The sequence below is a fragment of the Oncorhynchus mykiss genome, chromosome 15, assembly GCF_057628025.1.
Source record: "Oncorhynchus mykiss isolate SJ-2025 chromosome 15, ASM5762802v1, whole genome shotgun sequence".
NCBI classification, from domain to species: Eukaryota; Metazoa; Chordata; class Actinopteri; order Salmoniformes; family Salmonidae; genus Oncorhynchus; species Oncorhynchus mykiss.
The window spans coordinates 77,081,363-77,097,666 of record NC_143036.1 but is presented as its reverse complement, the minus strand read 5'-3'; the positions used below and the strand labels follow the sequence as shown (position 1 = coordinate 77,097,666).

General features: G+C 49.1%; 1 protein-coding gene across 1 annotated transcript; it reads right to left on the bottom strand.

Moving 5' to 3' along the window:
* Nucleotides 1-504: 504 nt before the first annotated feature.
* LOC118938930 (uncharacterized) lies at nucleotides 505-14,652 on the bottom strand. The gene is made up of 5 exons (XM_090201272.1): nucleotides 14,244-14,652; nucleotides 10,037-10,092; nucleotides 8,769-8,904; nucleotides 2,482-2,624; nucleotides 505-1,193 (listed from the first exon to the last, which is right to left on the bottom strand). Exons 1-5 carry the CDS (start codon nucleotides 14,253-14,255, stop codon nucleotides 1,073-1,075), a joined length of 468 nt encoding a protein of 155 aa, XP_090057398.1. The 5' UTR covers nucleotides 14,256-14,652; the 3' UTR covers nucleotides 505-1,072.
* Between the last annotated feature and the right edge of the window lie 1,652 nt (nucleotides 14,653-16,304).

Sequence of the window (16,304 nt, the reverse complement as noted above, 5' to 3'; positions counted from 1 at the left end):
TGGCATTCAGGCCAAAGAGTTCAATCTTGGTTTCATCAGACCAGAGAATCTTGTTTCTCATGGTCTGAGAGTCCTTAGGTGCCTTTTGGAAAACTCCAAGCAGGAGGTCATGTGTATTTTACAGAGGAGTGGCTTCAGTCTGGCCTCTCTACCATAAAGGCCTGATTGGTGGAGTGCTGCAGAGATGGTTGTCCTTCTGGAAGGTTCTCCCATCTCCACAGAGGAACTCTAGATCTCTGTCAGAGTGACCATCGGGTCCTTGGTCACCTCCTTGACCAAGGCCCTTCTCCCCCATTTGCGGCCAGCTTTAGGAAGAGTCTAGGTGGTTCCAAACGTCCTCCATTTAAGAATGATGGAGGCCACTGTGTTCTCGGTGAACTTCAATGCTGCAGAAATGTGGTGGACTCCAATCGAGTTGTGGAAACATCTCAAGGATGATAAATGGAAACAGGATGCACCTGAGCTCAATTTCGAGTCTCATAGCAAAGAGTCAGAATACATATGTAAATAAGGTGTTTTTTTATTTATTTTTATACATTTGCACACAAAAAAATGAACAATCTGTTTTCTCTATGTCATTATGGTGTATTGTGATGTCATTGTGGTGTATTGTGATGTCATTGTGGTGTATTGTGATGTCATTGTGGTGTATTGTGATGTCATTGTGGTGTCATTGTGGTGTATTGTGATGTCATTGTGGTGTATTGTGATGTCATTGTGGTGTATTGTGTGTACATTACTGAGGATGTTTTATTTTATTTAATCCATATTAGAATAAGGCTGTAACGTAACAAAATGTGGAAAAAGGGAAGGGTCTGAATGCTTTCCGAAGGCAGTGTATATCAGTATAGTGGCAAAGTAAGAAATACCGGAGAGAGAGCATATAGATATCCAAAATATTCTTTGTGACTTTCTTTTTTATCAATGCAGTACAGAATGTTAAAAGAAGCAGCGTTCAGCAGGACTTGTGAATTACATAGTCCTGTGTCCCACAGTGGTACATGGAAGTGGAACCGATGAACTGTCACACGCATCCTCCCAGACTGCACTCCTATTCTACTTCCTCTTCCTCTCATCTCTGCCACTTCTTATTCTTCTTCTTCGTCTTGTTACTGTTGCCTTTTCCAACAGTCTGAATAGGGAGACAGTAGATGTGCATCGGGATGTTCTTGTAATAGCTGGTTACAACAGGCCTGGCAAAACATAGAGAGTCAGCATGGTGTAAATACAGTAAAACAGCATCTGTAGAAGAGACTGTACTACCAGGTATCAACAGGTTACCAGTAGGTTATCTCTGGGAGGAGACTGTACTACCAGGTATCAACAGGTTACCAGTAGGTTATCTCTGGGAGGAGACTGTACTACCAGGTATCAACAGGTTACCAGTAGGTTATCTCTGGGAGGAGACTGTACTACCAGGTATCAACAGGTTACCAGTAGGTTATCTCTGGGAGGAGACTGTACTACCAGGCATCAACAGGTTACCAGTAGGTTATCTCCTTTGGGAGGAGACTGTACTACCAGGTATCAACAGGTTACCAGTAGGTTATCTCCTTTGGGAGGAGACTGTACTACCAGGTATCAACAGGTTACCAGTAGGTTATCTCCTTTGGGAGGAGACTGTACTACCAGGTATCAACAGGTTACCAGTAGGTTATCTCCTTTGGGAGGAGACTGTACTACCAGGCATCAACAGGTTACCAGTAGGTTATCTCCTTTGGGAGGAGACTGTACTACCAGGTATCAACAGGTTACCAGTAGGTTATCTCCTTTGGGAGGAGACTGTACTACCAGGTATCAACAGGTTACCAGTAGGTTATCTCCTTTGGGAGGAGACTGTACTACCAGGTATCAACAGGTTACCAGTAGGTTATCTCCTTTGGGAGGAGACTGTACTACCAGGTATCAACAGGTTACCAGTAGGTTATCTCCTTTGGGAGGAGACTGTACTACCAGGCATCAACAGGTTACCAGTAGGTTATCTCCTTTGGGAGGAGACTGTACTACCAGGTATCAACAGGTTACCAGTAGGTTATCTCCTTTGGGAGGAGACTGTACTACCAGGTATCAACAGGTTACCAGTAGGTTATCTCCTTTGGGAGGAGACTGTACTACCAGGTATCAACAGGTTACCAGTAGGTTATCTCCTTTGGGAGGAGAGTGTACTACCAGACATCAACAGGTTACCAGTAGGTTATCTCCTTTGGGAGGAGACTGTACTACCAGGTATCAACAGGTTACCAGTAGGTTATCTCCTTTGGGAGGAGACTGTACTACCAGGCATCAACAGGTTACCAGTAGGTTATCTCCTTTGGGAGGAGACTGTACTACCAGGTATCAACAGGTTACCAGTAGGTTATCTCCTTTGGGAGGATTAATGTAGTATATGTCCTTGATAGCCTTTCACTATCTCATAAATTCATACTACAGTATCATATCTGGAGAGAAACATTTTTATATTGTAAAGTCTGTGGTACGTACTTTTTGAGGCGCTGGTTGAGCTGGAGGAAGCACAGTGTCCTCCAGCGTAGCCTGTTGTCCTCCTGTCGCAGAACGTTCAGCTCTCTCTGTCTCGCCACCTCCCTGCGAAGACGGTCTATCAGCTCCTCCTCCATACGCGCCAGCTGCACAGCAGAGAACCCAGGGAGACTCCTTTTAGTATCCACATCACTGCTTTAGTTAACCACAGGGAGTTATAGCTGTGGCCCTTCTGTGTGTTGACTGCAAGGTGACTCTGCATAGATAAATCCACCAAGACGGATTTTGCCAAAAGGGTACATTACAAACTGAATGGACTTGTAGCATTTAGAAGCACTATCCTCCTCCTGATCTCAGGACAAAAACTTGTCAACCGACATGTATCCCACCCAAACACACAGAAGCACTATCCTCACGTATCCCACCCAAACACACAAGAAGCACTATCCTCATGTATCCCACCCAAAAACACAGAAGCACTATCCTCATGTATCCCACCCAAACACACAGAAGCACTATCCTCATGTATCCCACCCAAACACACAGAAACACTATCCTCATGTATCCCACCCAAACACACAGAAACACTATCCTCATGTATCCCACCCAAACACACAGAAGCACTATCCTCATGTATCCCACCCAAACACACAGAAGCACTATCCTCACGTATCCCACCCAAACACACAGGTGACAACCCTTGCTGCTCACTCACACAAAAGGCCATCTGTTCCAGCTTGAGGACGACTTATCGACACGGTAAAGGAACTCCTTCTCCATCTCCGGTGGGCTGTCGTCCAGACACCATTTCAGACAGAACATCTTAATGGGATTCTGGCTCGGGCCTTGAGTTTCCAATCTGCTTCATTCTCACCTAACAACCCTCCAACTGGGCAACAACATCGTGGTCATTTCAGCCAGCACGAAGCCCATCATTTCAGCCAGCACGAAGCCCATAATTTCAGCCAGCACGAAGCCCATAATTTCAGCCAGCACAAAGCCCATCATTTCAGCCAGCACGAAGCCCATCATTTCAGCCAGCACGAAGCCCATCATTTCAGCCAGCACGAAGCCCATCATTTCAGCCAGCACGGAGCCCATCATTTCAGCCAGCACGAAGCCCATCATTTCAGCCAGCACGAAGCCCATCATTTCAGCCAGCACGAAGCACATCATTTCAGCCAGCACGAAGCCCATCATTTCAGCCAGCACGAAGCCCATCATTTCAGCCAGCACGAAGCCCATCATTTCAGCCAGCACGGAGCCCATCATTTCAGCCAGCACGGAGCCCAGAGGCTTTATGACTGCAGTTGTGAATGAACAGAGACAAACTCTCTGAAACAAGATGTTATGAGTATCTTCTGTCGTGGTTAAACTAACACAAACAATACTGTCTGTTGGGGACATCGTATTGCAATGGTAAAGGATTCCCAACCACGGTCCAATGAGGCAGATTGAATCTAATGATGTATTTTAGTGTATTTATTTACCTCTTCTCTCTGTCGCTATCAGCCAGATAACAACCCTGTAAGATGGCTGAGATAAGACATGATGATGACAGTCAGTACAGCCTCTATAGCGTTATCTCCTCTCACAGTCAGTACAGGCTCTATAGCGTTATCCCCTCTCACAGTCAGTACAGCCTCTATAGCGTTATCCCCTCTCACAGTCAGTAAAGCCTCTATTACGTTATCCCCTTCACAGTCAGTACAGCCTCTATAGCGTTAGCCCCTCTCACAGTCAGTACAGCCTCTATAGCGTTATCCCCTCTCACAGTCAGTACAGCCTCTATAGCGTTATCCCCTCTCACAGTCAGTACAGCCTCTATTACGTTATCCCCTCTCACAGTCAGTACAGCCTCTATAGCGTTATCCCCTCTCACAGTCAGTACAGCCTCTATAGCGTTATACAGCCTCTATAGCGTTATCCCCTCACAGTCAGTACAGCCTCTATAGCGTTATCTCCTCTCACAGTCAGCACAGCCTCTATAGCGTTATCCTCTCTCACAGTCAGCACAGCCTCTATAGCGTTATCCCCTCTCACAGTCAGTACAGCCTCTATAGCGTTATCCCCTCTCACAGTCAGCACAGCCTCTATAGCGTTATCCCCTCTCACAGTCAGTACAGCCTCTATAGCGTTATCCCCTCACAGTCAGTACAGCCTCTATAGCGTTATCTCCTCTCACAGTCAGCACAGCCTCTATAGCGTTATCCCCTCACAGTCAGTACTGCCTCTATAGCGTTATCCCCTCACAGTCAGTACAGCCTCTATAGCGTTATCCCCTCTCACAGTCAGTACAGCCTCTATAGCGTTATCCCCTCTCACAGTCAGTACAGCCTCTATAGCGTTATCCCCTCACAGTCAGTACAGCCTCTATAGCGTTATCCCCTCTCACAGTCAGTACAGCCTCTATAGCGTTATCCTCTCACAGTCAGTACAGCCTCTATAGCGTTATCCCCTCTCACAGTCAGTACAGCCTCTATAGCGTTATCCCCTCTCACAGTCAGTACAGCCTCTATAGCGTTATCCCCTCTCACAGTCAGTACAGCCTCTATAGCGTTATCCCCTCTCACAGTCAGTACAGCCTCTATAGCGTTATCCTCTCACAGTCAGTACAGCCTCTATAGCGTTATCCCCTCTCACAGTCAGTACAGCCTCTATAGCGTTATCCTCTCACAGTCAGTACAGCCTCTATAGCGTTATCTCCTCTCACAGTCAGTACAGCCTCTATAGCGTTATCCGCTCACAGTCAGTACAGCCTCTATAGCGTTATCTCCTCTCACAGTCAGTACAGCCTCTATAGCGTTATCCTCTCACAGTCAGTACAGCCTCTATAGCGTTATCCCCTCACAGTCAGTACAGCCTCTATAGCGTTATCCCCTCTCACAGTCAGTACAGCCTCTATAGCGTTATCCTCTCTCACAGTCAGTACAGCCTCTATAGCGTTATCCCCTCTCACAGTCAGTACAGCCTCTATAGTGTTATCCCCTCTCACAGTCAGCACAGCCTCTATAGCGTTATCCTCTCTCAGTCAGTACAGCCTCTATAGCGTTCTCCTCTCACAGTCAGTACAGCCTCTATAGCGTTATCCTCTCACAGTCAGTACAGCCTCTATAGCGTTATCTCCTCTCACAGTCAGTACAGCCTCTATAGCGTTATCCCCTCTCACAGTCAGTACAGCCTCTATAGCGTTATCCCCTCACAGTCAGTACAGCCTCTATAGCGTTATCCCCTCACAGTCAGTACAGCCTCTATAGCGTTATCCCCTCACAGTCAGTACAGCCTCTATAGCGTTATCCTCTCACAGTCAGTACAGCCTCTATAGCGTTATCCCCTCACAGTCAGTACAGCCTCTATAGCGTTATCCCCTCACAGTCAGTACATCCTCTATAGCGTTATCTCCCCTCACAGTCAGTACAGCCTCTATAGCGTTATCTCCCCTCACAGTCAGTACAGCCTCTATAGCGTTATACAGCCTCTATAGCGTTATCTCCTCACAGTCAGTACAGCCTCTATAGCGTTATCCTCTCACAGTCAGTACAGCCTCTATAGCGTTATCCCCTCACAGTCAGTACAGCCTCTATAGCGTTATCCCCTCACAGTCAGTACAGCCTCTATAGCGTTATCCCCTCACAGTCAGTACAGCCTCTATAGCGTTATCCTCTCACAGTCAGTACAGCCTCTATAGCGTTATCCTCTCACAGTCACTACAGCCTCTATAGCGTTATCCCCTCACAGTCAGTACAGTCTCTATAGCGTTATCCCCTCACAGTCAGTACAGCCTCTATAGCGTTATCCTCTCACAGTCAGTACAGCCTCTATAGCGTTATCCTCTCACAGTCAGTACAGCCTCTATAGCGTTATCTCCCCTCACAGTCAGTACAGCCTCTATAGCGTTATCCTCTCACAGTAAGTACAGCCTCTATAGTGTTATCCCCTCTCACAGTCAGTACAGCCTCTGTAGCGTTATACAGCCTCTATAGCGTTATCCCCTCTCACAGTCAGTACAGCCTCTATAGCGTTATCTCCCCTCACAGTCAGTACAGCCTCTATAGCGTTATCCTCTCACAGTCAGTACAGCCTCTATAGTGTTATCCCCTCTCACAGTCAGTACAGCCTCTATAGCGTTATACAGCCTCTATAGTGTTATCCCCTCTCACAGTCAGTACAGCCTCTATAGCGTTATACAGCCTCTATAGCGTTATCCTCTCACAGTCAGTACAGCCTCTATAGTGTTATCCCCTCTCACAGTCAGTACAGCCTCTATAGCGTTATCCCCTCTCACAGTCAGTACAGCCTCTATAGCATTATCCCCTCTCACAGTCAGTACAGCCTCTATAGTGTTATCCCCTCTCACAGTCAGTACAGCCTCTATAGCGTTATCCCCTCTCACAGTCAGTACAGCCTCTATAGCGTTATCCCCTCTCACAGTCAGTACAGACTCTATAGCGTCATCCCCTCACAGTCAGTACAGCCTCTATAGCGTTATCCCCTCACAGTCAGTACAGCCTCTATAGCGTTATCCCCTCTCACAGTCAGTACAGCCTCTATAGTGATATCCCCTCTCACAGTCAGTACAGCCTCTATAGCGTTATCCCCTCTCACAGTCAGTACAGCCTCTATAGCGTTATCCCCTCTCACAGTCAGTACAGCCTCTATAGCGTCATCCCCTCACAGTCAGTACAGCCTCTATAGTGTTATCCCCTCTCACAGTCAGTACAGCCTCTATAGTGTTATCCCCTCTCACAGTCAGTAAAGCCTCTATAGTGTTATCCCCTCTCACAGTCAGTACAGCCTCTATAGTGTTATCCCCTCTCACAGTCAGTAAAGCCTCTATAGTGTTATCCCCTCTCACAGTCAGTACAGCCTCTATAGTGTTATCCCCTCTCACAGTCAGTAAAGCCTCTATAGTGTTATCCCCTCTCACAGTCAGTACAGCCTCTATAGTGTTATCCCCTCTCACAGTCAGTACAGCCTCTATAGTGTTATCCTCTCACAGTCAGTACAGCCTCTATAGTGTTATCCCCTCTCACAGTCAGTAAAGCCTCTATAGTGTTATCCCCTCTCACAGTCAGTACAGCCTCTATAGCGTTATCCCCTCTCACAGTCAGTACAGCCTCTATAGCGTTACCCCCTCTCACAGTCAGTACAGCCTCTATAGTGTTATCCTCTCACAGTCAGTACAGCCTCTATAGTGTTATCCTCTCACAGTCAGTACAGCCTCTATAGCGTTATCCTCTCACAGTCAGGACAGCCTCTATAGCGTTATCCTCTCACAGTCAGTACAGCCTCTATAGCGTTATCCCCTCACAGTCAGTACAGCCTCTATAGCGTTATCCCCTCACAGTCAGTACAGCCTCTATAGCGTCATCCCCTCACAGTCAGTACAGCCTCTATAGCGTTATCCCCTCACAGTCAGTACAGCCTCTATAGCGTCATCCCCTCACAGTCAGTACAGCCTCTATAGCGTCATCCCCTCACAGTCAGTACAGCCTCTATAGCGTTATCCCCTCACAGTCAGTACAGCCTCTATTGCGTTATCCCCTCACAGTCAGTACAGCCTCTATAGCGTTATCCCCTCTCATAGTCAGTACAGCCTCTATAGCGTTATCCTCTCTCACAGTCAGTACAGCCTCTATAGCGTTATCCCCTCACAGTCAGTACAGCCTCTATAGCGTTATCCCCTCACAGTCAGTACAGCCTCTATAGCGTTATCCTCTCACAGTCAGTACAGCCTCTATAGCGTTATCTCCTCACAGTCAGTACAGCCTCTATAGCATTATCCCCTCACAGTCAGTACAGCCTCTATAGCGTTATCCCCTCACCGTCAGTACAGCCTCTATAGCGTTATCCTCTCACAGTCAGTACAGCCTCTATAGCGTTATATCCTCTCACAGTCAGTACAGCCTCTATAGCGTTATCCCCTCACAGTCACACTCTGCTGTGAAGATGTCACCACCGCTGCAAGACAACTAACCGACTGCTGATCCCATCTCATCTCTCTCACACACACACACACACACTGCTGGCCCCATCTCATCTCTCACACACACACACACTGCTGGCCCCATCTCATCTCTCTCACACACACACACTGCTGGCCCCATCTCATCTCATCTCATCTCATATACACACACACACACACACAACTGTGATATTCAATATGAGTGTTTCTCTCTCTCCACCCACCCGGGGGCAAGCAGCTTCTGAGGTAGACTCCATGACTACCTTTCCCACAAGTCCTAGAGGCAAAATAGAAGACGTTGTAGTTCCTACCACATGTACTGTACCTCCTCAAGTAGATGCTTGTTGTCCTCCACTTTCCTCTGGTGTTCCTGGAGGGGGAGCTCCCGGAGGGGGAGCTTGGCTGGGTCTCCCCTCTCTTTGCTTTGAGTAGCAGGGTTGATGGGAGGGAAAATACATGGCCTGTAAAAGGAGAACGGGGGTGGGGGGGGGGACATTAGATGATGCTCCTTTTTCTAACACATTCTTAAATATATAACTTTATTTTCCAACACATTTCCAGAACATTTAAACCTCCAGACATGATTTTCATAAGCGTTTCGTTCCACTGACAGCAGGTTTTCTAAGTGAGCAAACGGCACGTTGACAAAGTGAATGATGGCGCAGCAGCAGTCCACATACAGTGTAACCGTGAAGTCTCCCATTTACCAATGTCTTCCTCTCTCGTCGCTTCCTTCCCTGCCTGCTGTTAACCAATCAGATGTCTTTACTGTACATTGAGCCTTGCCACTGTAACGTATCCCTGCTCCTGAAAGAGAGGTTGTGGTTCGGTCCTGCATCGCCGTGGAAAATCTGAGTAATCATCATTATTCAGGTCAGTAGCCAAGAGCCCTTCAGTTAAGAGAGGAGAGGCCTGATAGAGGTGTTGGCTTGCCTGGGTCTGTATCACAGCACACACACACACACACACACACACACACACACACACACACAGGTTGTCTTCGGGAGCTTATTTTACAGGTTTGCCTCAATGTGATCATGATGGAACACTAAGTGTTGGGTTACTGGATGGAAACGACACCAAGACATGAGATCGATAGCACCTTGACGTGGCCCACCCCTGTCTCTCTCTCATTAGAGCCCACCCTGTCTCTCTCTCTCTCTCACTAGAGCCCACCCTGTCTCTCTCTCTCTCTCACTAGAGCCCACCCTGTCTCTCTCTCTCACTAGAGCCCACCCTGTCTCTCTCTCACTAGAGCCCACCCTGTCTCTCTCTCACTAGAGCCCACCCTGTCTCTCTCTCTCACCTAGAGCCCACCCTGTCTCTCTCTCTCACCTAGAGCCCACCCAGAGATAGCGAGAGAGAGAGAGAGAAAGAGAGCGAGAGAAGGAAAAAAGAGAGCCAGAGAGAATGAGCGAGAGCAAGAGAGAGAGACCAAAAGAAAGAAAGAAAGAAAGAGCGCGAGAGAAGGAAAAAGAGAGAGGGAGAGAAAGAGAGAGAGAAGGAAAAAGAGAGAGGGAGAGAATGAGAGCGAGAGAATGAGAAAGAGAGGGAAAAAGAAAGCGCGAGAGAGGAGTCACCTGAAACCCTCACCTTTCTGCTGCTGAATGTGAGAGGTAAAGACGTCTTAATGTCTGGTCCACTAGCGCCTGTCAAATAAAAGACAGAAGGGGATTATTCCTAAGTAACATCCCAGTTTACTGCAGCAGAACAAGAGCCAGACACCTAAAAGCAATACTTCATTTATATTACTTTCACACTTTCATTGAGTGGGGTGTCTTTCCAGTTTGAGCTGAGTGAGAGGTGGGACCGTGGGAGCTAGGGATGGACGGACGTGTTTCATTATGCCTATGTGAGACAGGTGTGTGTGTGTGTCTGTCTGTGTCTGTGTGTGTGTGTGTGTGCTGTCACTAAGGAACCGGACACCTCTCCCGCTACAGCTAGGTTGAGCTTATTTACCTCAGTAGTCCTGTTCAGCTGCAACTCTGTCTGAGCCCTCAGTAGTCCTGTTCAGCTGCAACTGTGTCTGAGCCCTCAGTAGAACTGAACTACGTGGAGTGGACTGAACTCTGAGCCCTCAGTAGAACTGAACTAGGTAGAGTGGACTAACATCTGAGCCCTCAGTAGAACTGAACTAGGTAGAGTGGACTAACATCTGAGCCCTCAGTAAAACTGAACTAGGTAGAGTGGACTAACGTCTGAGCCCTCAGTAGAACTGAACTAGGTAGAGTGGACTAACATCTGAGCCCTCAGTAGAACTGAACTAGGTAGAGTGGACTAACATCTGAGCCCTCAGTAGAACTGAACTAGGTAGAGTGGACTAACATCTGAGCCCTCAGTAGAACTGAACTAGGTAGAGTGGACTAAAGCCTGAGCCCTCAGTAGAACTGAACTAGGTAGAGTGGACTAACATCTGAGCCCTCAGTAAAACTGAACTAGGTAGAGTGGACTAACGCCTGAGCCCTCAGTAGAACTGAACTAGGTAGAGTGGACTGACATCTGAGCCCTCAGTAGAACTGAACTAGGTAGAGTGGACTAACGCCTGAGCCCTCAGTAGAACTGAACTAGGTAGAGTGGACTAACATCTGAGCCCTCAGTAGAACTGAACTAGGTAGAGTGGACTAACATCTGAGCCCTCAGTAGAACTGAACTAGGTAGAGTGGACTAACATCTGAGCCCTCAGTAGAACTGAACTAGGTAGAGTGGACTAACATCTGAGCCCTCAGTAGAACTGAACTAGGTAGAGTGGACTAACATCTGAGCCCTCAGTAGAACTGAACTAGGTAGAGTGGACTAACATCTGAGCCCTCAGTAGAACTGAACTAGGTAGAGTGGACTAAAGCCTGAGCCCTCAGTAGAACTGAACTAGGTAGAGTGGACTAACATCTGAGCCCTCAGTAGAACTGAACTAGGTAGAGTGGACTAACATCTGAGCCCTCAGTAAAACTGAACTAGGTAGAGTGGACTAACGCCTGAGCCCTCAGTAGAACTGAACTAGGTAGAGTGGACTGACATCTGAGCCCTCAGTAGAACTGAACTAGGTAGAGTGGACTAACGCCTGAGCCCTCAGTAGAACTGAACTAGGTAGAGTGGACTGACATCTGAGCCCTCAGTAGAACTGAACTAGGTAGAGTGGACTGACATCTGAGCCCTCAGTAGAACTGAGCTAGGTAGAGTGGACTAACATCTGAGCCCTCAGTAGAACTGAACTAGGTAGAGTGGACTAACATCTGAGCCCTCAGTAGAACTGAACTAGGTAGAGTGGACTAACGCCTGAGCCCTCAGTAGAACTGAACTAGGTAGAGTGGACTGACATCTGAGCCCTCAGTAGAACTGAACTAGGTAGAGTGGACTAACATCTGAGCCCTCAGTAGAACTGAACTAGGTAGAGTGGACTAACATCTGAGCCCTCAGTAGAACTGAACTAGGTAGAGTGGACTAACATCTGAGCCCTCAGTAGAACTGAACTAGGTAGAGTGGACTAACATCTGAGCCCTCAGTAGAACTGAACTAGGTAGAGTGGACTAACATCTGAGCCCTCAGTAGAACTGAACTAGGTAGAGTGGACTAACATCTGAGCCCTCAGTAGAACTGAACTAGGTAGAGTGGACTAACATCTGAGCCCTCAGTAGAACTGAACTAGGTAGAGTGGACTAACATCTGCCATTAAATACATTCAATAGGATCATAGTGTTTGTTTCATGTGGGTGCATTCACGAGTTACAAATCCCACATTTCTGTAGACAGTCAAGTTCTTTGCAAATTGTCCAATACAAATCCTCCATTAAAACGTTGTGAGAACATCACAAAAACTGCTTTTTAAAACACATCCAACAGGCCGTCACTTGGTCATTGTTATGTAGTTCATGTCACTGCAGAAGGCAAGGTTGATGACTTCATTCACTATGCACTGTTATTACTGACTGGACAAAACATTAAGAACACCTGCTCTTTCCATGACGGAGACTGACCAGGTGAATCCAGGTGAAAGATATGATCCCTTATTGATGTCACTTGTTAAATCATCTTCAATCAGTGTAGATGAAGGTGGAGGAGACGTGTTAAAGATGAAGGGGAGGAGACAGGTTATAGATGAAGGGGAGGAGACAGGTTAAAGATGAAGGGGAGGAGACAGGTTATAGATGAAGGGGAGGAGACAGGTTAAAGATGAAGGGGAGGAGACAGGTTAAAGATGAAGGGGAGGAGACGTGTTAAAGGAGGAGTTTTCAGCCTTGAGACCATTGAGACGTGGATTGTGTTTGTGTCAGAGGGTGAACGGCCAAGACAGAATATTGAAGTGTCTTTGAACAGGGTCTGGTAGTATTGAACCTTTACTTAACTAGGCAAATCAGTTGATTAAGGACAAATTATCATTTACAAAAATGACCTACACCGGCCAAACGACGCTGGGCCAATTGTGCGCCACCCTATGGGAGTCCCAATCACGGCCGGTTGTGATACAACCTGGATACAAACCAGGGACTGTAGTGACGAGGCGTCACTGAGATGCAGTGCCTTAGACCGCTGCCCCACTCGGGAGCCAAGAAGGTGCCAGGCTCAAGAAGGTGCCAGGCTCAAGAAGGTGCCAGGCTCAAGAAGGTGCCAGGCTCAAGAAGGTGCCAGGCTCAAGAAGGTGCCAGGCTCAAGAAGGTGCCAGGCGCACAGGTTTGTGTTAAGAACTGAGACGCTGCTGGGGTTTTTCTCACTCAACAGTTTCCTGTGTGTATCAAGAATGGTCCACCACCCAAAGAACATCTTGACATCTTGACTTGACACAACTGTGGGAAACACTGGAGTCAACATGGACCAGCATCCCTGTGGAACGCTTTCAACACCTTGTAGAGTCCACATCCTGACAAATTGAGGCTGTTCTGAGAGCAATAGGGGGGTGGAGTGGATTAGTACGAAGGTGTCCTTAATGTTATGTCCACTCAGTGTAGAGTCCATGACCTGATGAATTGAGGCTGTTCTGAGGGCAATGGGGGGGTGGAGTGGATTAGTACGAAGGTGTCCTTAATGTTATGTCCACTCAGTGTAGAGTCCATGACCTGATGAATTGAGGCTGTTCTGAGGGCAATAGGGGGGTGGAGTGGATTAGTACGAAGGTGTCCTTAATGTTATGTCCACTCAGTGTAGAGTCCATGACCTGATGAATTGAGGCTGTTCTGAGGGCAATAGGGGGGTGGAGTGGATTAGTACGAAGGTGTCCTTAATGTTATGTCCACTCAGTGTAGAGTCCATGACCTGATGAATTGAGGCTGTTCTGAGGGCAATGGGGGGGTGGAGTGGATTAGTACGAAGGTGTCCTTAATGTTATGTCCACTCAGTGTAGAGTCCATGACCTGATGAATTGAGGCTGTTCTGAGGGCAATAGGGGGGTGGAGTGGATTAGTACGAAGGTGTCCTTAATGTTATGTCCACTCAGTGTAGAGTCCATTTCTCTTCTGAAGTTCTCTCTTCTATAAATAATAAATCCTAGTAGCCTATGCACACAAATTCCATGAAAATGTCTAAACATAATTTGCAATACATCTTTCATCGATTTGGCATCACGCGAATGTTACTAATCCTCAAGTGTTAGCAGGCTGTGTACCCCAACTCACACGTACCTACGTATAACATGCATTATGTTCACCCTGTGATTAAACAGGCTATTTCTGCTTTAGTGTTTACATTGTAGACAGAGAAGAACACATTAAAAGTAACTGAATCAATACATTCTACAGAGCCTCTGTGTACTAATGAATAATACATTCTACATGCAGATATTTATAAAATGTTTTCTGTGGCAGTAACTCACCTCTGCGTCCATCTCTGTTGCAGAGGCTTGTGGGAATGCTGCTGGTGTGTGGTCTGGGCTGTGTGCCTCTGTCCCCCCCACCCCCTGTTCCAGCCTAGTCTACTCTCTCTGCCTCCACCCCTGTCAGCCACAGCCTACTCCTCACCACCTGTCCCAGCCTAGTCTACCCTCTCTGCCTCTCTCTGCCTCCACCCCTGTCAGCCACAGCCTAGTCTACCCCCTCTGACTCTCTCTGCCTCCACCCCTGTCAGCCACAGCCTAGTCTACCCCCTCTGACTCTCTCTGCCTCCACCCCTGTCAGCCACAGCCTAGTCTACCCTCTCTGCCTCTCTGCCTCCACCCCTGTCAGCCACAGCCTATTCTACCCTCTCTGACTCTCTCTGCCTCCACCCCTGTCAGCCACAGCCTACTCCTCACCGCCTGGCTAACCAGTGTCTTCACTGTTCGTCAATAATGCAGCAGAATCTTCTACAGTTTCTCCCATCCCTCCAGGTAGAGCGGAAGGATGTGTCTTCTGACTCTTCCAGCCGTCATTCTCCACGCCGTCTACTGCCACCTAATTAGTCTTTCAGAGTGCTGCTTGGGTTGCGCTTGAATAAGTCATAAAACACACAGAGAGATGGGTTGAGTGTCAACGTGTTCCTCTGTGTTTCTGGTTGTAAGGACCACGTCATGTCTGTTGACGGATATTTTGTTCTTTAGTTTTAATGAAGGAATTAGTTGATGACTAAATGAGTGACGGTGTGGTCCTGTGACGGTCTGGTCCTGTGACGGTGGGGTCCTGTGACGGTGGGGTCCTGTGACGGTGGGGTCCTGTGACGATGGGGTCCTGTGACGGTGGGGTCCTGTGGGGTCCTGTGGGGTCCTGTGACGGTGGGGTCACGTGACGGTGGGGTCCTGTGACGGTGGGGTCCTGTGACGGTGGTGTCCTGTGACGGTGGGGTCCTGTGGGGTCCTGTGACGGTGGGGTCCTGTGACGGTGGGGTCCTGTGGGGTCCTGTGACGGTGGGGTCCTGTGACGGTGGGGTCCTGTGACGGTGGGGTCATGTGACGGTGGGGTCCTGTGGGGTCCTGTGACGGTGGGGTCCTGTGACGGTGGGGTCCTGTGACGGTGGGGTCCTGTGACGGTGGGGTCCTGTGGGGTCCTGTGACGGTGGGGTCCTGTGAAGGTGGGGTCCTGTGGGGTCCTGTGATGGTGGGGTGCTGTGACGGTGGGGTCCTGTGACGGTGGGGTCCTGTGGGTTCCTGTGACGGTGGGGTCCTGTGACGGTGGGGTCCTGTGACGGTGGGGGTCCTGTGACGGTGGGGGTCCTGTGACGGTGGGGGTCCTGTGACGGTGGGGTCCTGTGAAAGTGGGGTCCTGTGACGGTGTGGTCCTGTGAAGGTGGGGTCATGTGACGGTGGGGTCCTGTGGGGTTCTGTGACGGTGGGGTCCTGTGGGGTTCTGTGACGGTGGGGTCCTGTGACGGTGGGGTCCTGTGACGGTGTGGTCCTGTGACGGTGGGGTCCTGTGACGGTGGGGTCCTGTGACGGTGGGGGTCCTGTGACGGTGTGGTCCTCTGACGGTGGGGTCCTGTGGGGTCCTGTGACGGTGGGGTCCTGTGACGGTGGGGTCCTGTGACGGTGGGGTCCGGTGGGGTCCTGTGACGGTGGGGTCCTGTGACGGTGGGGTCCTGTGACGGTGGGGTCCTGTGACGGTGGGGGTCCTGTGACGGTGTGGTCCTGTGATGGTGGGGTCCTGTGGGGTCCTGTGACGGTGGGGTCCTGTGACGGTGGGGTCCTGTGACAGTGTGGTCCTGTGGGGTCCTGTGACGGTGGGGTCCTGTGACGGTGGGGTCCTGTGACGGTGGGGTCCTGTGACGGTGTGGTCCTGTGACGGTGGGGTCCTGTGACGGTGGGGTCCTGTGGGGTCCTGTGGGGTCCTGTGACAGTGGGGTCATGTGATGGTGGGGTCCTGTGGGGTCCTGTGGGGTCCTGTGACGGTGGGGTCCTGTGACGGTGGGGTCCTGTGGGGTCCTGTGACGGTGGGGTCCTGTGACGGTGGGGTCCTGTGGGGTCCTG

What these genes read in the sequence shown, in the direction of transcription:
- LOC118938930 (XM_090201272.1), bottom strand. An exon ending in TCACATTCAGCAGCAGAAAG is followed by an intron (nt 8,905 to 10,036) that starts GTGAGGGTTTCA and finishes CTCCTTTTACAG; the next exon opens with GCCATGTATTTTCCCTCCCA. An exon ending in CTCAACCAGCGCCTCAAAAA is followed by an intron (nt 1,194 to 2,481) that starts GTACGTACCACA and finishes ATGTTTTGCCAG; the next exon opens with GCCTGTTGTAACCAGCTATT.